This window comes from Ailuropoda melanoleuca, chromosome 6 (assembly GCF_002007445.2).
Source record: "Ailuropoda melanoleuca isolate Jingjing chromosome 6, ASM200744v2, whole genome shotgun sequence".
Taxonomy (NCBI): Eukaryota; Metazoa; Chordata; class Mammalia; order Carnivora; family Ursidae; genus Ailuropoda; species Ailuropoda melanoleuca.
The window spans coordinates 96,424,198-96,447,304 of record NC_048223.1 but is presented as its reverse complement, the minus strand read 5'-3'; the positions used below and the strand labels follow the sequence as shown (position 1 = coordinate 96,447,304).

General features: G+C 45.5%; 1 protein-coding gene across 1 annotated transcript in view; it reads right to left on the bottom strand.

The window, feature by feature from the left end:
• Window positions 1–23,107, bottom strand: part of PDE6C (phosphodiesterase 6C) — a 47,697-nt gene that overhangs the window by 16,754 nt on the left and 7,836 nt on the right. The window contains exons 4-14 of the mRNA XM_002916098.4: window positions 22,592–22,732; window positions 21,307–21,381; window positions 20,244–20,308; window positions 20,077–20,143; window positions 15,411–15,458; window positions 10,226–10,375; window positions 9,501–9,644; window positions 8,151–8,219; window positions 3,292–3,438; window positions 2,945–3,052; window positions 2,446–2,555 (exon numbers count right to left, since the gene is read on the bottom strand). Coding sequence (XP_002916144.2) covers window positions 2,446–2,555; window positions 2,945–3,052; window positions 3,292–3,438; window positions 8,151–8,219; window positions 9,501–9,644; window positions 10,226–10,375; window positions 15,411–15,458; window positions 20,077–20,143; window positions 20,244–20,308; window positions 21,307–21,381; window positions 22,592–22,732 — 1,124 coding nt within the window. The remainder of the gene's footprint in view (window positions 1–2,445; window positions 2,556–2,944; window positions 3,053–3,291; window positions 3,439–8,150; window positions 8,220–9,500; window positions 9,645–10,225; window positions 10,376–15,410; window positions 15,459–20,076; window positions 20,144–20,243; window positions 20,309–21,306; window positions 21,382–22,591; window positions 22,733–23,107) is intronic.

Here is a 23,107-nt window from a genome sequence, read left to right as displayed (position 1 = left end):
AACATCCAACCATCAGAATCATCTAAAGGTAGAGCGGTGTGCCGTGTGGGCCATTAGGGGAAACCAAATGTGGACTCAAGGACGTCGGGAGGAAGGCAGTCAAGGAGAAGCCTGCATCGGATGGGGGATGAGATACATTCTAACTTTCCTCATAGTTTTGTCCCGATAATGGCATTTCTTCAGGGACGAGATGGAGGGGAGTAAAGAGGCAGAAAGACAAGAAGGCTGAAAAACTAAATGAGGAAAGGGGGTGAAAGGAACGAAGGAATCAGTAAGTATAGACACGCGTGAAGCAAAAACCAAACTGGCTGGAAAAGTGAAGGAAACAAAGAGAACAGGAGAACTGGAGGTAATAATAGGAATCTGAAAATGGCAAGGTTTTTAAGGTATCATCAGAGGGTAGTCTAAGGCTGGCAGATAAGGGTGGAAACCAGAACCAATGGGGCCGGACATTTTGGAGACAAGTAATCAGATCACAGGCACAAGGTCCAGCCAGGAAGCAGGGTCCTGTGTGTCCTCTGCTGTTTCACATCACACTCCATGGCAACCTGACTTGTCACCATCGATGTAAGAATGATAACTGTGTTTCATTCAACATTTTCATCGACTGCTTTTGCCAATGTCATGTCTCCATATCTCTGTGGACTCCTGAGCAATTCTTCCAGAACAATAGGGATGTGAAGAGCCTCAGCGGGCATCACTACTGATGGACTGTGTGCAGCAAGACTGTGTATGATCATGGTGTTATAGCAGAGATGTCAGAACCAAGGACACTTGTGCTAAGGTGCCTACACCGGGGAAACCCATACACGGGTCCTAGTCCTTCCATGGCCACATATTCCTGCTGTCTAGTCTACAGAGAGAAATGGCAGGAGACGTTCAGTGTGCCCCCTAACTGATGGATGGACAGGGGGACACACACAGACCCCACGTGCCCAGCCAGAGCAGAGACCTCAGAGGTGGCTGCATCCTTCCTGGAGGCCAGATGCCACATCCAATTTGGCAAGCTGGACTTCACCTTTCTGAGCTTGTTTCTTCCTCAGTAAAAGAAGGAGGTGATAGTAGCTCCCATGCAGGAGTGCTGCGAGGATTAAAGGAGACGATGAGTGCCAAGGTCTTAGCGTGGGTCAACACATGATAGGTGCTCAATAAATGTGAGCTGCTTTGGGGCTGAGGTGCCTCCTGCACCAGGAATCAGAAGAGAGGATGGGAACCCAGCCACTGTCAGGAGCCTGGGTGCAGAAGTGCAGAATGGCCAACGTAGGCCAGAATCTCTGGCAAGGAAGCCATCCCTTGCCCAAAGCCACGGTGCCAATCCTCTCTTCAAGACAAAGACCCACAGGTAGAGTTGCTGAAGGTGAGAAGTCACCATTCACAAGGTGTTTTTCTCTCATTGAGTAGATCTTTCTTGAGCACTTACTATATAGTTTCATATAAATGTAATTTCATTTGATTCCCACAACAGTCTTTCAGAGGTAGATATTATGCCCCTTCTATGGTTCACAAACGGAATCTCAAAGAGACCAAGTGACTTGCCCTAAGCTCCCCCAATCAGGAAGTGGTTGGACCCCACAAACCAAGACTTCAAAGCTTGTTCTCTCTAAACTGCCTAGTGCCTCTGGAGAGGGGTAGGTAGTGTATCAGAGATGAGGACACAGTGTGTTTAAGTCAGAGCAGCTTAAAAGCCACAATCAAGGAGCTCAGCTGGCCATGGGCATTGCTGATGAATTTTGAAGAGTGTCAGTGACATCATAATAATTATTTCCCAGAGGCTACCATAAGCCAAATGCTTTATATGCATGATCTCATTTAATCTTTACAACGACCTGACTTGTTAGGTACCACTATTACAATTCTTGCTTTCCAGATGAGGAAGTCAAGGCTGACAAAGTGTAAATAACTTGTGAACCCAGTGAACCCACATCTGTCTGAACTGAGAACCTGCACCCTCCTTGTTGCCCTCGGTCGGGGCAGGAGGGGAAGGAAGCAGTGAGGATAATTTGCCAAGCCAGCTGCAGGAGAGCTCAGGAGCCACAGAGGAACCAGGGGAGGGAAGGGGAGTGAGCTCAGGAAGGAACGCCCTCTGGCTTGAGCTGGGGTGGGGGAAGGTGTTCCACAGGTGTGTATGCGTGTAAGCCCAAGGCCAGCGCACTTTCATATATGAATTCCATACTCTGCCTAACCAAGTTGAAGAAAGGAGGAGTAAAGGCATTTATGAATAAGGCAGGGCACATCTGGAAATGAAAACCTTGGGGGAAGGGGGTTGCAGGGCTGCAAGCATCCAGGGAGAAAGAGCAGACATTATCATGAGGGCTGAAGTTCTGAAGGAACAGAACGTGGCCCTGAGATTCCTAAACCTGATGAAAAAGAGCTGACAGGGAGACAGAGACAAGTTCTCTTCTCTCCTGAGGCACCTTCAAACGTCATCAGTACGTGTCCACTTACTTCATCTGATACAAATTATTGGTGCCTCTGTGGTCGATGTCATGGCAGAAGGCAGCAGCGAGCATGGCGAAGGCTTCGAGATCCGTATAGTATTTCTTTAATCTTCCTGTCTAAAAAATAGATATGTATATATTGAATATACCACTGAGCAAGGGCACTGAGTCCTGCCTGCAAAGGAGAAGATGACCTGCCGTGTGTTCAGAGCAAGCTGGCTTTACTTCCTGGGTATTGCAGCTCATTCCCGGCAGTTACGAAACCCAGCAAGTACCTGACGTTTCCTTCAAGGAGGTGAGTATGTGAATGCCACGGTGCTCATCCAGCCACATGCCCAGGGATACCCAAGTTCCCTGGCATCATCTATAGGGGAGTTTGGGGTTTAGAGGATCATGTCCACGAATTCCAAAGTTACTGATCTAAAACCATGGACCATGTCCACTTGTCATCACTCTCGTGAGGGAAGTGTGCAGGTTTCCAGCAGTCTGCCACTCTCTGTACCTACCATGAGCAGAGTGAACATGGTCTGGCCCACATTGAAGCCGTGCCGCCAGTTGTGGTAGGTGATGGAGCGGTACCCTTTCCTCACCGTGTACATCCACCTGGTCAGAACCTGCCGCCCAAACAAGACAGCACCGTTCAGACTTTGGAATCGAATTCTAAAGGTTAGAAGGTCTGTGACCATCTTATCTAAAAAGATAGGTCGACCCTGTTTACAGGGTTTAAGCTGATATATTTACAAAGTGAATAATCATTGAAAACCCAAAGGGAAGTTAGTCTTTTGAACCACAGGAAATACAGGCAAAGACAGCAACCGCATCACACAATACTTTCAATTAAATGCTATCTGACCTCGACTGGTACTTTGAATTTCTCCACCACATTGATTTCAAAAAACAGCCGCAGCCCGCACTTGATCAGTTCGTGCTCTGTGATGGGGAAGTCGCTGAAACGGAATTCGTACAGGTCCACCACCTGCGGGTCTGGCAGCTCCTCTTTCTGTGGAGACAAGGACGGACTGCTTTGGATCACATGCCTCTTCCCCCTCTGGTCTCCCCTATCCCACATGGGGCGTAAAGCAGAATTACCATGAAAGGGCACCACATGCGATGCCCCAGGCCTCTGTGTGCCCGGCCCCGGGCTGGTCCTCACAGCAAGCCTGCACCACTGTCCGCAGTTTCCAGATGGTGACACTGACACTCAGCTATATTAAGAAACTTTCTGAGTGATGGAATTCAATTCCGAATCCATCCCCAGGAGCTGTTTTCTTTCTCTGATGCTAAAGAAAATGTTTCATTGCAGCAGCCTGACCCATTTTCAGTACCTGACTTCTCTTTTCTCCTCTTCCAGAAATACTCAGTGAATAGTAAATGATCGCTTAATTCATTCCTATCATGTTCTTTAACCGCTCGGTTGACTGTGGGCCACACCACATGGGATCGTGTCTTATTCACTGTGGCTCCCAGCGTCCTCAGGGCCTGTGCCCAGGGGGTGCTTGGGAAATGTCTGTGGAATGAATGACACCTCATTCACCCCACACCTCGTTAGGATTGAGGACTGTAGATAAAACAGTGAACTCGGCACATGACGATTGACATGCCCAGGGAAATGAAAATATGGATCTTGTCCTTAGGGACCTTAGCTTATTTGAAATGGTTCTAAAAAATAGATCATTGAAAGGTAAGAGCTTAGAATGCTTACAGAGCATAACATCCAGGGCCCAGGGCTGGGGGCAGAAATTGAAGGCAGGCTGGAGGGGGAATTTGAGGAAGAGAGATTCTGGAAGGATGTGGATTCAGCTGATTTGGTAAAAGGCAGGGAGGAGACCATCCCACCGGAGGAGAAAAAGCTCCAGGAGGAGAAGCTAGCAAGACCTATGCGGGTCCACCAGATGCGCACGCAGGAGCAATTCGGTCCAATGGGTATTTACTGAGCCCGTCCCAAGTCCTTCACACTGTGCTAAGCCACGTCCCTCAGCAACTTTAAGGTTTCCCGGGGGGAATAGTTCATGCTCTATTTTACACAAATTTCAATGCCGAATGGTAGATGGCTGCTTTAAGCAGAATTATGGTTTCTCATCTCCTAAGCCCTGAGTCTGGGCTGGTCCCTCTCCCTCTCCTTCTCTCCCCTCCTCAGGGCTCCCTGAGTCCTCTTGTGATTCCTTCTCACCGTGCTAGTCTCAGACTGGTCACTTTAGGCAGAGATGATTTTTTCATCTGCAAAACAATGGTTTGGAGCCAAGAGACTAGCCTTCAGTTCTGGGTTCAGATTGGCTGCATCTCCCAGACTGAACAAGCCTCAGTGTTCTCATCCGTGAAATGGGAATAACAATACTAACACTTTTGTCTTTGCTGTGTTAACTGAAAAGCAATGCTTATTCATCTGCCTGCATCACAGAGAATTAACGGAGATTCAGTTCACAAAACCCCTTCCTCCATTTCTCATAGGACCTGCCTATGTCCTTTGCTACTCCTTCTTGTCACCTTTCTCTCTCCAAACCCTCCCAGGTTCCTTGTCCATGTAGGTTCTTCTTTTTCTCTCATTATCATTTATTCATTCAACAGACATTTATCGGTTCCTATCTGTGTTGCAGGCATTATGGATGAATAAAGCAGACACTATCACTGCCCCTGAAACATGCATTCTTGTGGGGAGAGACAGACAATAAGCACATCTTTGACAAATCAGAGTGGCAGAAGGGTAATGGGCTGTGGTGGGGAGTACCCCGCACCACACAGACTCCCTGCTGGAGGTTGTCTCAGCCCTGCAGTTTGCAGAGTGAAGATAAGATGTGAAAATGATTTTAATGCACTAAAGGCTCGGTCACACCAAAGTGTAAATGTGCATTTTAGCAGGAAATCAAAGAAGTTCTCAGAAGTATGACTCCCAGGCCCCATTTGCAGTAACAGGCAAACCAATTAAAGAGCAGTTTAGTACCAAAATTATAGGTTTTGAAGAATAGCCATTTTAAAATCTGTGGTACAGAGGGTCAATAAAAATAAAGGCTTTTAGTTGGTCTGATAAATAGGAACCCTGGGCACCCACAGGCCAGTTTTCTCCTTTCCGCAGCAACCACACAGCTAAGCTGCGATGAGGGCAGTTGGGAGCGAGTGCCATCCCACTCAGCTATGAAGTGGCTCTGATGGCACCTGTCGAGGCTGGCTTGCTCCAACTGCTCCCAGAAGGATCCCCTGGGCACATGAGCAGGCCTCTTCCCAGGTCCCCGTGAGCCGGGCCGTCCTGGTCTTGCTGCCTGCCAGGGCTCCTCCCCTCTACTCACAGCAGCTGGCCTCAGTGCTCTCTTGTGTCTCCATGTCCTGGTCTGTACTGTCTTGCTTCCCCTTCTGCCCTCCTGTTGTCCCCAAGCCCCCATCTTCAACTTCTGGCCAGACAAATCCTGTCCCATCCAGCCTCCTTGGCACAGCTCCCATCTACCACGGTCCATGAGTAGAAGCAGGCCCTTGGCCTCCCCTGGGCCTTTGGTGCTCACACTTGGGGAACTCGTCCATGCGGGGCCGTGTCATTGCCTATATTTTATCTGTTTAATGAACAGGGCTTCTTGAGCCAGATCAGACCCGGCTGGGCTACCTTTTGTGCTCTGGATGGTAGAGTGCGCCTTGGAAACTACCGACTGAATGAACAACACAGAATTAAGGACAACTGACCGAGGTCCTTCTGTGGGAAGTCCTCTCCGGATCTCCGGTGTGGTAATCATGAGCTGCAGGGCCTCCTGAAATGTCTCAGAAAGGAGGGAAGGTAGGGAGGACTTGCCTCACCTCCTTAACCTGCATCAGCGCAGGCTGCCTCAGTCCTCCTTGTAAAACAAAACTGCCATTGGCATCCATGACACTGTAGAAATTCACGAGGTCTCCAGTTAAGTGGACAAAGGACCTGACGCTGGAGAAGCAATAAAATGGGCAAAGAACCAGTAGCTTGACAAAGACACAGCCTGTTTGAATATAATATCTGCTCCAGGCTCGTCCCAAATCATTACTGCATTAAACTTAGGAACTCAAAAAACAATCACATATTTCAGAGAGGTTCTCCAAAAATTATGATCTCCACTTACCATGTTTGCATTTTCACTGCAAACGTTTTCGTTGCAAATATTTTTGCCACATAACGAATTGGCAATTTTTGTTGTAAAAAATAAAATCACAAAAAATAAGAGAGGGACATTCATTAAAAAGGGTGTAATGAGGGGCGCCTGGGAGGCTTAGGTTAAGCATCCTACTCTGATCTCAGCTCAGGTCTTGATTTCAGGGTCATGAGTTCAAGGCCTGTGTTGGGCCCCATGCTAGGCATGGAGCCTACTTAAAAAAATAAAAAAGGATGTGATGAAACACACAAAAAAATGAATAACAAAATGAAAGACACTTTACTGCAAAATAAAAAATATTTGAAAATATTTAAAACGTACAGGGTAGATTGATGGCAACACGGTGCAAATAACTGATTTTATTCTGTGCACTTGTCTTTGAAGCCTTTCATTCAGAGTAATATAAATATATTTACTTGTTGATTTATCTCCTCCTTTGGCATCACACTTTCTTTTTTCACTAAAATTTCTTCCTTCATTAAGAGGGGCATCAGTTTCCAAATGCTAGGATGCGTATTTGTAACAGAGCTTTGTACTGTGTTGTGAAAGCCTTCCACACCATTGTTTGTTCCTGGCAGATTGTCCCACGTCTGCTGGTAGATGTACCAAAGTTACATGGGAAACGTGGAAGAAACGCGAACGCTGTAACACTAATGCGTTTGTAACTGAGACTCCGGTGCTGGAACTGGTGTGCTCCCATGTCCTGGGTCGTCTGGCGTGCAGTCTGACTCCACACTCTAGTCCACACTTCCAGCGAGGTTTATCACCGTACTTTCTAGCAGGTCTGTATACCGAGTTGTCATCATCCACTATTTTAAGACCCCACCTCGTCTACTTGTCACTGCATAGACCACTAGGAGGGCTAGCTGAGGTTTACATAAGAATGAGAGTTTTATCAATGGAGAAATGAAACCAAAGTGACAACTAGCTTCAATAGATTAACTCTGCAGAAGGCAGCTGATTCATCAATGAATAGAGGAGACTTAACAAGTTATTTTTTTTTATCTTTTACCTGCAAAATTGCCCTACAAACCAATCAGTTATGCGGCGAAAATGTTTGCCCTGAAATGCTTCAGCAAAGATGTCTCTGGCAAAGAAGCTTAGAGCAAAACTACCTAGAACCAAATATAGGATTAATAACCGGAAGAGAAGTTATTTCTACTTGAAATGAAAGGGGTAGCCTAATGACAACAGTAGGAAAGCGCTGCATTCCTCCAAGTTCCAGAAGGAAGGAGCCAGAACTGGCAGAGGACAGTTGTGCCTCGGAGTGTCTATGTTCTACCGTAGTTTTGTCGTGTCTTCTGGGGTGATCGTGGTGCAATCCCAAACTATTAAAATAAATGAGGCCGTGATATCATTAGAGTCTGTGCCTGCATTCCCTTACATGGAAGTCTGGTTTCTGATTCTAAATTATCTTTGTGGATTGGACTGTAGGAGACAAGGAGAAAGAAATGCAGAGAACCAGAAGATCACTCTTTATAAGAAATCTCTTTTCTTTTTAGCCTTTAAAGGTGCCAGAGAAGAGGAAATTCAACACTTACTTGAGAAATGAGAACATGAATCCTAATATATTTTATTTAAAAGGTGTTAAGGATAGAAGTAAAACACTTACCAAAATTGTGACAAGTTGTTTTTCTTCACAGTCTTCAATTACATCTATATTTAACTTCTCTTTAATTTTCTAAAATGTAAAAGCAGTCGAGGTGTGAAATTCCCATAAAGTAAATTTCTGACTCCTCTACTCTTAAAATTGGTTTAAATGATTTAAAAATATGCTGTAATGAGTTCTATGCAAAGAAGTATTCTAGATACAAAGAAGACCTATAGCATTATTATGAAGAATTTACTCCCCCCCTAAAAAACCCTAATATAATTGATTTCTTTATTCCGAAAAATGTGAAACGTAACAGTGACTGTCATAGAGGGAGACAGAGAGAGAAATGTGAGTTGTTTGTATGTAGGCAAGAAAGAGAGAAAAATTTGTTTTTCTGTGAGTTTTTCTATTTTTTCATTTATTTTTCTATGAGTTTATAGCAATTTCCCTTCACCCTCCCCAGATTTTCTCATTTTTAACATCACAAACTGTCAAATAAAATTTCTCTTAACCTTCAAACCACTCAGGAAAACCAAAACCAGAAAAAAGAAAGGAAAAAAAAAAACCAAACACCCCAAGAAAACTACACCTACACACACACTCTGAAAACTAGGGAAATAAAAGGAATAGATAGTGGGTGTGTGATATTTTCCCTTCATGTGGTGGTGATTAGAACATTGTTAATAAATATCTACTTGCTTCCCCATCATCCATGATATTGGTCTTGGCCACATTTGGTCAATGAGACTTTTAATGAATGTGACGCTAGTGAAGATGTGAAATGCGCTTGCACACTTGGGCTTACTCTCTTGCACATCTGACATCACCATGAGAAGAATACTTCTCAGATAGCTGCTTGTCAAGAAGGATGATACATGCATAGAGCAAACCAAACTCACAGCTTAGAGCCAAGCCCAGCTAAGAATCAGTTGAAGCCTGGCCAACCCACCAATGCCTGAGTAAGAGACAGATGTTCATACACCACTGAGATGTTATAGTTGTTATGCGGCATTATGTGGCAATAGCTGCCTGGTACATTTCCCTTCCTGGAAATATTTTTTCCTTACTAACACACTTGAATCTAGATGTCACTCCTCTAGCTCCTACTGATCCAGGAGCTGTTTTTAAAATATATTTAAAAAAATTTTTAAAGCAGAGTGCTATTCCAACCAAGCAGCCGAGAAGTCTAATAAGTCTCTGGGTCTGCTGGGCCACCCAGGTCCTCCCCAAAACTTCCTTCTTTGTCTCCTCCTCCTTAGCCCAGGACTAAACCTATTCTCATTTGTCAGACCTCTAGGTAATTAAGCAAATTCCAGAAGCTGTGCTTAGATGCCACCTAATGTCCACAGAACTGAATTCTCCACTTACCAGAATAGACTTGATTTCATCAGGAGTGGCTTTGGTCTGGCTCATGAGCATTTCCTGAGCTATGTCCTTTCTGTTTTCTAGTTTATTCATTTTATCATAGGTATCAGTATTTAAAAGAGACCATCCAAGAAATTGTGTGAGAGTCTGAAATGGATAAAATGTGATTCAATTCTCTACAATTGAAAAATTGATTAGGAGGCAACCATCTGCATTCTTTTCTATCCATCAATCACCTTCCCACCATCAACAGCCCACCTTCTTATTTCAAACTAAGAAAAAATATACTAATAATCAGCTCCAGACAATAAAACTGGCTAAAGCCTTGCTTTTCAAAATGCACCACACACCGTAAATACTTTATTAGAGGAGAGAACTTACAAATAACCAGTAGAACAATGCACAGCCTGAAACTCAGAGGATTGGGGGTGACAGCAAGAATGACAAGGAATAGAAGGGGTGGGGAAAGGAGATAGAAACCTTCTTTCTGGTTTCCTCATATTGTGAAGAATTTTGATTAAGCCAAAGTTCAATCTTGGGAAGAAAATGTTGCAGTCTACAGACGTCAGGAAACAGAAGTGACACAATGGGCACATATTGACCACAACCATGTGTGACTCATGCCTTAATTGCCCTTCAACAATATCCCTCCAGAGTAACAAATAATTACGCTGCCTCCATTGTTTCATGAATCTCATTTACCTCCATTATTTTATAATTGCACTTACCTCAGTAATGTGTTCATCATACTCATCGAAAGGTTTTCCATCTTTCCTGTTATAAAATGTAGCTACTCCCACAATATCTTCTTTCTTGTTGACAATAGGCAGGGATAAGACATTTTTAATGACCCAACCAGTTTCATCTACAGGTCCTTTCTACAAACAATAAGGACATTCAGATTACGTTTTGACTTTTAATTTTGAAATAACTATAGATTCACAGGATGTTGCAGAAGAAACGTACAGAGAAGTGGTATGTACCCTTCACCCAATTTCCCCAGTGGGAACAGCTTGTGTAACCGTAGTGCACTTCAAATCCAGGAAATAGAGATTGATACAATCCATGGATCTCCCTCAGATTTCACTACATGCATGTGTACTTATCTGTGCATGCATGCGTGTGTGTGTGTGTGTTTCTGTGCAAATTCATCACACGTGTAGCTATGTGCACCCCCCAGAATTGAGATACAGGATTAACACAGCACCCCAAGTCTTCCCTTAGCTACCCTCTCACCACCTTCCCCCCAACGTAGGCTACCTTTAAAGAAAGTATAATCTAATCTCTCTGTCAGATGCACAATTCCACACTGTGTCAGAACGTGACTAGGACTATATAGCCATAAAAATATTCTAGCACATATGATTAAGTGTCCTAGAACCAAGCGTCTGCATTGTCACAACCCTAACCTCTTCTCATTGCCCCCCCCAGCACTTACCTCTATATTACCTCAGTGCTCCCTAGTCACTTTTTCTGTCCCCCAACACCTGTTGAGCTAATTCCTCATATTAAATTCTCATTGTTGGTGGGAATGCAAGTTGGTACAGCCACTATGGAAAACAGTGTGGAGGTCCCTTAAAAAGTTAAAAATTGAAACTACCCTATGACCCAGCCATTGCACTACTGGGTGTTTACCCCAAAGATACAGACGTAGTAAAGAGAAGGGCCATATGCACCCCAATGTTCATAGCTGCATTGTCCACAATAGCCAAATCATGGAAGGAGCCGAGATGCCCTTCAACAGATGACTGGATTAAGAAGCTGTGGTCCATATATACAATGGAATATTACTCAGCTATCAGAAAGAACGAATTCTCAACATTTGCTGCAACATGGACGGCACTGGAGGAGATAATGCTAAGTGAAATAAGTCAAGCAGAGAAAGACAATTATCATATGATTTCTCTCATCTATGGAACATAAGAACTAGGATGATCGGTAGGGGAAGAAAGGGATAAAGAAAAGGGGGGTAATCAGAAGGGGGAATGAAACATGAGAGACTATGGACTATGAGAAACAAACTGAAGACTTCAGAGGGGAGGGGGTGGGGGAAGGGGATAGACTGGTGATGGGTAGTAAGGAGGGCACGTATTGCATGGTGCACTGGGTGTTATACGCAACTAATGAAGCATCAAACTTTACATCGATCTGGGGATGTACTGTATGGTGATTAACATAATATAATAAAATAAAATTAATAAAAAAAAATAAAAATAAATTCTCTCTGTTGAAATACTTAGTGTGGTTTCTGTTTTCCTGGCCGATCCCTCGAAACAGGCTTCTGTTCTGGGGTGCTGCTCCACTGAGTGAACGTCTGTCGAGTCCCTGGGATGTGCCTGGGCTAGTTGCTGGGGCTACAAAGTGGGAAAAAACCACAGGCCCTAACCTCCAGATAGTAAGATTCTAGTGGAGGATACAGACACAGAAGTCTAGGGCAGTTTCTTAAAGTGTGGCCCGAGGACAATGTGCAACAGACTTTTTGGTTTAAGCTTGTTTCATAATTTTGGGATGTGCATCTCAAATAAGCTCCCCAGGTCATTCTGATGTCCTCTGACACCTGAGATCCGTGGTGTGGCACCCACACGGTCTGAGCAAGGCAAAGGTAGCCAAGTGCTCAGCACACCGTGCTATTCTTCCTTCTGCTTCCTGCAGCATCATTAGCCAAGCCTCAGAGGCCCAGGCTGTCTTGCCTCTCCTGTGAAGCCTTCTCTCACCTTTCTCACCCATAAGAAACGTCTCTCTTTCAGAATTCTATCAGCACTTAGAGCCTAGAGCACACAAGTGAGCAGCTAGATAATTTCCAAATGCTTTGGAGTTGTTGATTTTTGTTTGTGAGGCTATAGTCTAATCTTGCCGAAGAGCATCTCACACACTGTTGAGCTCTGCACAAGTGATGGGACAGTGTGGGGCGTGGGACAGGTGCTCAGGAAACAGCTGTTTATTAGTTGAAGGATTCATCTTTATACTTGGGAGTGAAAAGCAGAGAAACCAAACCTCAACTTATGTGTCCCTAATGTCAAAGCTTTGGGAAAAAATCAGCACACAGTGGTTCTCAAGTCTTTATCCTCAGAAAATACTGTGAAATGTTTCTATACGTATACTGCCATGTGGACTAGGGACAAAATCAATTGCAGAAAATATATTACCTGTGTGCAAAATAGCTTCACAGCCATAAGCACCCTGTATATTTGTAAAAGCTTCCAAAACAAGCTTTAGTGACTATTTCTCAGTTTTTGGTAAATATTCATTTTTTTTTAAGATTTTATTTATTTATTTGACAGAGACAGCCAGCGAGAGAGGGAACACAGGCAGGGGGAGTGCGAGAGGAAGAAGCAGGCTCCCAGGACTCTGGGATCACGCCCTGAGCCGAAGGCAGACGCTTAACGACTGAGCCAGCCAGGCGCCCCATCGGTAAATATTCATTTGTTGCCTGTTCATGTTCATGTGTTTTGCTATTACTAAGTTAGTCAGAGGTCGTTGACAAAAAAGTGGTAGAAGGAACTTAAGATTTAAGAAACATTAATAGGACAAAAACTGTATGTATTTTTTTCCCCTGTGAATTAAATATCACTTTAATTGATGTAAAGGAAGAACCCCATCATCCGCTTCAAGGAGTTACCCTGAAGTTGTCTACATCCAAATCCTAGAGCCTGTGGATATGTTACTTTACATAGCAAAGGGGCATTGAGTGGCAGATGGAATTCAAGTTGCTCATCAGCTGCCCTTAAGATAGGGAAATTATCCTAAATTTTCCAGGTGGATCCAATGTAATTATTAGGATCCTTGTAAGTGGAAAAGAGAGAGTGAGAATTAGTGAAGAAGACAACAGAAGCAAGGTCAGGGTGATGTCATTGCTGGCTTTGAAGATGTCAGGGAGCCATGAGCCAAGGAATGCAGGTAGCTTCTAGAAGTCAGAAAAGAAGAGGAGATGGGTTCTCCCCTACGGCCTCTAGAAAGGAACACAGTCCTGCCAACACCTTGATTTTAGCCCAGTGTGACCCATCACGGACGTCTGACTCCAGAACTGTAAGATAACACAGCTGTGCATGAGTGGTAATTTGTTATGGCAGCAATAGAAAGCTAATACATCAGGCCCCCTGAGGAACATAGTTTGAGAACCATTGCCTTTGCAGTTTGCTCTGACCATAGTTCACTTTGGATCGGTGGTTTTTCCATTAAACTTCCCAGGTACAAAAGGGACTAATAAGAATAGAGGTGGGGCACGAGCAGGCAGAGAGAAAGTGGGTAGGCCGAGAGAGAGGTGGAGGCCGGGGGAGGGGAGCCACCCTACCCTGAGTCTGCTCTGTGGACTGATCCCCAGGGGTGGTGTCTGTGAGGAAGCTGGGAGGGGGCCTGAGGAGGCTGAGAACACCATCAGGATTCAGTCCTGACCCGGGCTAAGGACAGAGGGGCTAAGGGTGGAGAGTGTAGGGCAGTATCTTAGACCACAATGCCATTGTCAGAGTTCGCAGACTATTGGGGATTCCTGGGGCCAGTGTTGCGGCAGGAGGAGCTGGTGTCTCCCAGTGATGCACCTGCCTCAGTATCCCTGCCGGGCTCAGCCCGAGACTGGGAGCGGCCCACCAGAAGTAGCCCTGTGCTCAGATGACAGTGGATTTCCCAGCCCAGCAGCTGTTTCACGGTCATCCCTCCCACCATCAGAGACCCAAGAAGCACATGTTCACGGGCACCACACTGGTGTTTCTTGGAGAGCTGGGAAATTCCTATGGGCTGGAGGTTTACCCCAGGCAGGTCCGCAGCCTCCTGGCAGCCAGGGCCACTGGAGCCACCTGTGGCTGTCCTCAAACCTCAGAGCACAGCCCCAGGTCTCCTGGGTCAGCTCCCTTCCCTCCCCAGTCAGACAACAGCTGTTGAAGGGCAGACACTTTAGAAAGTGCTTGTCCCCCTATTTTTCTCCCTGTGCCTTCTTTCCCAGCACACAACTGCCATAAAAGGTCAGGGTCAGGGCCAGCAGGGCATGGTCAATGAGGCTCTGGCTGCAAGGAGCGGGGAGCTGGAGCAAAGGTGCCATATGGTGTTTGTGTGTTTTTCATGTGGGTGAGCAGAGGGATGAGCAGGAAGATGGGAGGGAAACCTTCCAGGAAACTAAGCAAGTGCGCCTAGGCTTGCTTGCGGCTTGAGACTGCTGCTGCTCATACAGCCCTCGGGCCACAGGAGGCCCGCTTCTCCATCAGGCGGAGATGGGGCTCTGTGTGTGTGTCTGGGTGAGACAGGAAGCCAGGCTCCAATGGCCCTCACGGGGAGGGCTGTCTCTATTCCTGATCGGAACCAGGGTTCTAACTGGATGTTGGTTAAAACAGGACACAAAACAGGCCAGAAGGCAGAAAAGGAGAGGCTGCAGAGACACATGCCAGTTTCTCCCCAGCAGTCAGGTGCGGGGGCGGGGGGGAACGCAGAGGGGACAGATGGGGAGAGGGATCCCTGGATGTTGCAGGAGGAAAGATAAAACCAAGAGTCTGACAGCAGGAGAGGCCCCCAAGGACCCAATAGTTTTTCTTTTCCAATACCAAAGGGCCGAATCCAGGTGGTAGTATGTATACAGCTGATCACTCATGCAAAGAACACTTACTGAGCACCTGTGATGTGCCAGGTGCTGTTTTAAGCCCTGGATGACCAGGAGTGGGAAAGAATGGAAAAGTGGCAGGGACCCCCCCACCCCAAATGCTGGGATGACAAACACCCTGTCTCCTTCTCTCACCCCCCTCCTTCCCTCACCTGTTCTCCCTTCCCTGAAAAATCTGCTACTTGGTGGCACTGGCCCAGCCAGGGTGAATGGGACATAAGCCTTGAGTGTGTTCCTCCTGGCCACGTGAGCACAAGGCAGACTCTGGGGTTGGGGGCCGGCGGGGCGGGGGGTGGTGATGGGCAAGGCCTGGCTGAGGGCAAAGTTACCTGAAATGTGAAGTACTCATCTGCAGGAGCATTCAGCATGTTACATATCTGCAAAGCAAGAGGACATGAAAGTCCTAAAATATCACGTGGTGGAACCATGAACCCACAAAGCAGACATAGGAAAGAATGCATCGGAAGTGAGGGTTTCCTCTGCAGCTCTCCATGGCTCGCAGGCAAGTTATTCCCACGGAACCTTGGCTGGGCCAAATTTGTTAACCACACATTGAGGTTCTCTTCTGTTAATTAAGTCATTGCATGTCATTTAGCACAATCTTTGCTCTTTCCTACTCCCAGCCTCTAAAGATTCTTCTTCCAAATTCAAAACAACTTGCTGTTCAGACCAAGGAGAGGAGGAAGCTGAGCCGAAGACTGTGCTGCTGGGGCAGGTGTGGCAGTGACGCTGGGAGGGCTCGGTTCCCCTCCTTCCCTCCCTCCCTCCCCTCCTCCCTTCCTCTGTCTCTCTCTGTTTCTTTTCTTTTTTCTTTGTTTTTCTTGCTTTCTTTTTTCCTTTATTTTCTTTCTATCTCCTTTCTTTCATTCTTTCTTCCTCTTTTTTTTTGGATGTGGGATCTGAGTTGCAAGAAGGTGGCTGAGGGGCAGGAAGAAGCAGCCAGGTAGATTTCGGTGCACCAAGGTAAGTAGTCACTTTGAGAGTACTAAATTCACTTGAAGTACTAAGTTCAGAAGCTATTGCTCTCATCCATAAGGACAAGAAATCATTCCATTTTTGGTAATTTTTAATTATCTGTATGTCAGATCATATCCACAAATGGGTCTTAATAAAATGCTATATCTTTCTTTCCACCAAAATTACAGTAGATACTTAAAATCATAACATTTTAAAGTTGGAAGGAACTTTAATCATTAAGCTTGAGCTTCTTCTTTTAAAGATGAGGAAATAGAAGCTCAAAGAGGTTAAGAGACTTTGTTCAAAATCATGGGAGGCAGCTCGATGTGGAGTCAGAGCGAGGGTGTTGGTGTTACCAGCTCTCCTGGCGAGGGGCAGGGAAGGCCCTTATTTGTAAGATCTGCCCACTTCCATGGCACCAATACTCCCATCATGGGGGATGTCAGGCTGCTGACATTTTAACAACTTGCTCATAAAATCCCTGAAACTCTAACACTCTGGTGAGCGGGGATCGGCAGCCTTCTGCACCTGCCGCCTCAGCTCGCAGCCCCTCCGGCCCAGGGTTAGTGCTCACAACCCACGGTGGTTGAGCCACATTCGCTATTTTTGTGCTACTCTTTTTTTTTTTTTAAAGATTTTATTTATTTATTTGACAGAGATAGAGACAGCCAGCGAGAGAGGGAACACAAGCAGGGGGAGTGGGAGAGGAAGAAGCAGGCTCATAGCGGAAGAGCCTGATGTGGGGCTCGATCAGAACGCCAGGATCACGCCCTGAGCTGAAGGCAGACGCTTAACCGCTGTGCCACCCAGGCGCCCCATTTTGTGCTACTCTTATAAAGCAATAGTGCAAGGCTTTCAAAATTTTCGTTAGCATACACAGCCAAAGAATTGAAGGAATTGTGTGCCGCCCATTAATTTTATGATCTAATCTGAACAAATTACATGAATTCGTGGTTGAATGTCCTTCAGGTGTGTTTTAAAGAAGCAAAAAGTACCTTAGTCCTCTTTTCTGACATTTCTACCAACAGTGTCGGTTTCCATCCATACTTTTAAGGCCTCTGGAGAATGTGTACAGATGGGTCAAGGTCCTAGAGGCCAAGGTTTTATCTCAGTATTCAGAAATCCTTGCTTCTCTCTCTTTCTCTCTCTCACAGTTCAATGTCTTCATGATTCCTGCTTGGCTCAATCCTGTATTTAGTGCCTCCAATTCTACAAATGTGCCTAATCCTCATTTTTAATATCTGAGAAATCATTAACATGGTGCCTGTTGTGTCCTATTCAGAACTGGGGTGTACTTGCTCAATGAGAACTCTGTGCACGTGTCCCCTGAGTCCAGAGAAGTCCAGTTTAGGGACTTATGTGACAGCTCGCCCTAATGCATGCCTTTACTCTCTCTCTCCAACCTGGGAAAAGATTGAGGGAAATATTTTAAAAAGCTAAAAAGAGAAGTTTCAACATTGGATAGGTGCACAAATAATTATGATTAAAATTGCAAATCATTTTTATCTAGAAAATAATTCAGAAATCCTCGCAGGCCCATTTATTAAATAATTAGGTCAATAATCTTATTTTACAAATGTGAGTGTTAACACCCAGAGAGGTCAGGGGATTTGCCCAAGGTCAAGGATTCGCCAAGAGATTTGCCCAAGGCAAGACTGAGTCAAGGCACCCAGGGCTCTTGAGTCATAGCCTCTTGCCCTCTTCACCAGAGTGCCCTGCATATTACAGCAGGTCCCCGGGAATGCATTGCTGGATGAGTCTGCTGAAATGGTTGATACCATCCCTTAGACTAGGGGTTCCCAGGCAGGTGGTGTGCAGCCTCTGGTAGGGTGATGCTGCTGAACAGCCTACAATGTGTGGCATAGTCGCCCCATCCCCCACCCCACAAAGAATCGTCTGACCCCAAATGTCAATAATGTTAAATTTGAGAAAATCCTGTGCTAAACACAAAATATATTTTTAGTAAGTCCTGCCTCTTGTAAGTACATCGTATAGGGTGACGCCTTTGGGCGTGAAAGGAAGGACTGTTAATAACTCCAGCACAACAGGTGTACATGGAAGCTGGCCCAGGCAAACTGGGATGTATGTTCGCCCTAACTATGGAGTCCCAGGAAATGGCTCAAGCTCAACTCTCTGAAAATCAATTCCCACTTTGGGAATGCCAATTTGCCTAATGAGCACTTTGGTGAGAAATACCTTAAACTAGATTCACAAGAGTTTGCCACCAGTCCTGGGCTACCAACAGAGCAGGGCTGGGGCCCAGGGCAGGAGCTGAAATGTGAAAGGCAGCAGTGCAGCCTATGCGGGGCATCTGTGCTAGAACCAAAACCTGGGGAAAACCCTCCCCTGCTTCAGGAATCCATCCCTTGGCAACCTGTTTACATGGCAAGTTGATGAGTTGGCAGATTAGCCATCCAATGAATTGGCTTTTGACACCTTTGCTTTGTCCAAATTGATTCTGGGGGGAAGACCTGTTTCCCCAGGAAGAGAGAGAATAGGTACTTAAAAGTCGGGTCATAAATCCCTCCACACTGGCCACGGCAGCTTTGGCCATATCGAATTTGATAAAAGCTCCAAACAGGGGTCTAGTAGGTGGCCTGCCAGGAAACCAAGGATGGGGGCCAATGGTCAAACAATCTGGTGATGTACCGTGGCTGAAAAGTTGTGGTATCTGTGGACTCAGGAATGAATTGGAATGTTATGGTCATTACTACTAAGTCAGGAACAACATTTAAGAAAACACTTCCATTATTTTGGATCAGTTTTAAAAACATGATATTTGTTAGTACATACTGCTGTTTATCTTAAAAGAAATAAGCTTGTTTTTTTCTCTTCTTTTTCTTTTCTTCCCTTTTGGCATGTCTCTAGACTAGAAAAAGGGATCATGTCACCTGTTTGAGGCCCCCTGGTCCTCTAACCAGTGAGCCCAGAGTTGAGGCCTCCTGGAAAACCCAAAGTAAAGCTGCCTGACATATGAAGATCCCGCAGCCACATCCAGAATTTTCCTTACTCTGCTCCCATTCCAAACCCAGCAATTTTCACACTAAGCAGGGACTAATTTGTGACAGTAAAGGAACACAGGAGCTAACCTAGGTTTTGTTTCCCCCTCCCTCTGACCCTTGAGTGACTCTGTTAGTCACTATAATTTATATGCCCATTTACTAAATAATGAAGATGAATGAACACTGCCAAAAACACAAGGCCAACACTAAAGAAAAACCAAATATGCAAATAAGTGCTATAAATACATTACAGAAACTTGTATTTGTAAAGGGGAAGATAGGAAAATGCCAACACAGAGAAATGTTGGAAGCATTGAACTCTCTTGCAGGGAGGAATCTTGATGCCAAAAGATGACACAGATGGTAAAGAAGCCCAACAAGGGAGAGAAATCCGCCATGAGAAGGAAGGAGAGGATGGCAGAGGGTGAGAAAGAATGATAGAGGTGGAGTGGGAAAGCTGTGGTGACTCTAGTTCTCGGGCCTGGGGACCTATGGGACCTACCAGCGAGCTCTTGTTTGTTGTCTACACACACCTGACCTCTCTTCACCAGACCTGGACTGCTCTCTGTCCACCTCACCCTACCCTTACCAGGACATAACTCCTCACTTCCTTTATCAACTCACTCATTTTGCATGGCCATCAGTGGCAAAGTTCTCCATTCACACATTTTTGTCTTTTGTCAGTAATTTCTCATGCTTCAAAAGTCTTGATCAAGGTAACTAGACTTGAGATCAAATTAAACCCAACACGAATCATAGTGACAGACTTTCAAAGGACGTCTGAAATTTGCATGATGACTGAATAAGGAGTTGGGGGGAACGGATGGATCTTTCTCATGTTGGCTAAATATTTTTGTGTAGAGCTTGGAAGTCTATAGTTAACCTTCTTTCAACTACCAAGATTCCTCTCTCCCATGTCCTGTCCAGGCATGTCATTCTTACCCCCTGCATTTTACCTTCACAACTATTCCCATCCCCTAGCTAATAAGAGTTTCATCCAGTACTATTCAAGATTTGAATGTGTTCGGTAACTTACAAATCCATTTTCAGCAACATATGTTGGCAACCCACTAACGAGAGTCCAGTGGTCTGCGGGAGGTGTCCTTGAGGAAGATTAGAAAAAAGAGAATCATTGCCATACAGAGAAATGCAACGTGCGCAAAAACAAAATGGCAACTCCTGCTGCCTCAGGACAGTACTCACGGAATCACTTTGATCTCTTCTTTTCCATGTAAAATGTAATCGATGATTTTATAAAAGATGACTTCCTAAGAGGAAAGAGATTATGAGAACAATCTTATTTCCCGAAGAAAACATTTTTCATCAGTGAACGTATACTTTAAAGCTCATTTAATTGTATCTTATTTCCTAACCATCTTGCTCTGCATAACTACCACCAAATTACTCATGTCCTGATTGCAAGCTGGCAGTACGACTAGAAACACAGTGGCTGTTTATCGACATGAACAAGCCTGTTGAGCTAAATTTTAAAAGTTGAATTTATCCAGACAGTTTTCAAAGGAATCTTGTTTAACTTTTAATTGATCCCTTTCTATTGTCCAGAAACACCTGACTGATAACCGTAGTAGAACAAAGCATGTAATTTCTCAGCCTCGGTCAATGTGTTCCCTTCCCCGCTGTGCAATAACCACTTCCCACCTCCCAGCACTGGCTGATCTCGGAACAGGTGCCTCGGAAACAGGATTTAGCGGGTACTCGTCAAAGCTGGGAGGGACTTGAGAACTAGTCTCTCTACTTCTTTGGGCAGATGAAGAACCTGAGGCCTGGACACATTCCATCCCAGTACCCTCGCTTTCCTGTGTGCTGGGAATATGGTGGTGAGACATTGTTCCTGCCCTCTGAAGCTTGCTGTCAAGGGGGAAAGTAAATCTAATCTGACCCATCCCTGGAGTTTCCAATCTAGCTGGTTTGAAGGAGGGCCTGGGCACAGGGTGCTCAAAAAGTTAGCCAGGCGGCTCTGATGTGTCCCTCCCTCTTGAGAACTACTGATTCACCAAACCCAGCTATACAGAAAAGGAAACTGAGAGGTTAAACACTGAGTTTAGGCAAGGGCCATCCAGCTGGCTTGGGCAGAGCTGAGACTTGAACCTCAAACTCCTTGTCCAGCGCTCTTTCTACTACTCCGAGGTCTTCCAGAAACTTAGAGGACTAGAATCCAGGGCGTCTCAGGCTGATGCTCTTTCCTTTCTGGTTTTGGCACTCTGTACCATGCACATGCATCATTGAGGAAGAGGTTTGCACTTACTCTGCCATCCGGGGTCTTCGGACCTTTATAAGGCTCGACTTCTCCAAGCTTGATTGGCCATTCATCATAGAATTCCTGGAAGCAATTATATTTAATCATCATCAAACAAACTGTTCCGTGACCTACTATATCTTCTATGAGTTTCATGGCTTTGCATATTTTATGTTAATTTAGAATTCTGGAATTTTAGAGCTGAAAAAGACCTCTAATTCCCAGCAACACTGCTTACGAACTTGAGACGGTGAACAAGTCACTTTGCCTTTGTCATCTGTGCAACAGGGATAATAGTAGAATTTATATTGTAGGGTGATTGTGAGGATTAAATGAACAATACAGACAGAGCACCTACCTTGACACATAGGTAAAAGGACTCAATAGCTAGCAACTCTTTTATACATAATTAAACTAAATCTAAGTAGGTTAAGAGGCTTGGCCAAGGTCACACAGAGGGGCCAACAGTGGGGCTGCCTTACCCAACATCTATTCTCCCCTCTTCCTCTCTAACAGACCCCAATTTTATTAGGTATCAAGTGGTCATTTTCCCAGGGCAGAAGGGCCTGCACAGCCCCTGAGTGGCCTATACAAGGTGCCTGGGATTAGTTTGAGGGCAGGCACATGGCCAGTCCTGGACAGCAGAGAAGGAGGAGAAGTCTGCGGAGGTGCTTCTGGGGAAGGGCGTCCCTTGGATGAAAGGCAATGGAAGTGACATTTGCAGGAGGTGCCTCCCAGTTCCATCCTGTGTGCCACACCTTGAGCTGCAAGTGCCATCTTGCCACCCCCAAGAGGAGACCTCGCCAACTTGCTGCAGATGGCAGAGACCAGGCCAGGGGAAAACAGCAAGCCCCTGGGACCTTGATGACGGGGCTGAGGTCTGAAGGGACCAGCCTTAGAACTGCCCGATCTTGGGACTTCTTGTTTTGCTGTTACTTACTGGGTGTTATGTTCCTTGCAGCCAAAAGCACCCAAATCAACACACTCAACCACCAAGTCCCAGAGCCAGATCAGAGCCCAGCTCTCCCGACACCTGGTCCTGTGCTTATCCGCCCAGAACAGTTACTCTGAAAAAATAACTTCCATTCACATGGAGAAGAAGAAATACAAATGATACCATATTCATTACTTATGTTGAGCTGGGAGAGCTCCAACCAAATTAATGAAACAAGATGAAAAATGAACATTATATATTGTGCGTGAATAGTATCCATTTTTTAACGGATTACATGTCATGTGATGGGTGTTGTATAGATGATTTGAGGGGAGACAGAATGTATGGAGTGACAAGGACCTTCTCCTTGGTCATGTCCAGCAGTCCGATGGAGTACCGCTCACAATTCAGGTATGTTCTAACTGTGTAGAGTGCTTTGTGAAACTGGCGCTCCACATCTGTGAGCTCTTCAAATACTTTGTTGGCTGACCACATGAGGATCTGAAAGGAGGGATTAAAGAGAAAACACTCAGAACAAAACACATGGTGAAGAGGTAGAGCATTAGCCAAAAGAAAGGAGGAGGTGCCTCTAATAAAAAGAATAGACATCACTGAGCAATGCAATTTCACTTCTGAAGTGGTGCGTGTCTGACAAACTACTCAGATTCTCTGAGTAGGATGAAGAGTAGACCTGTGCAAGGGCGAAGGTCTCTGAAAACGGTATGCCATGACTGGTCCCCATGTCAAAGGGCAAGTGACCACACACTGGAAGCAGAGACGGTCCCTGGGCAGAGGGTCCAGTATTGGTGGGCTGGCTCCTGCTGCTCCCCTGCTGGGGAGACAGCATATGCCTCCTTCCACCCGTCGTGAGCTACT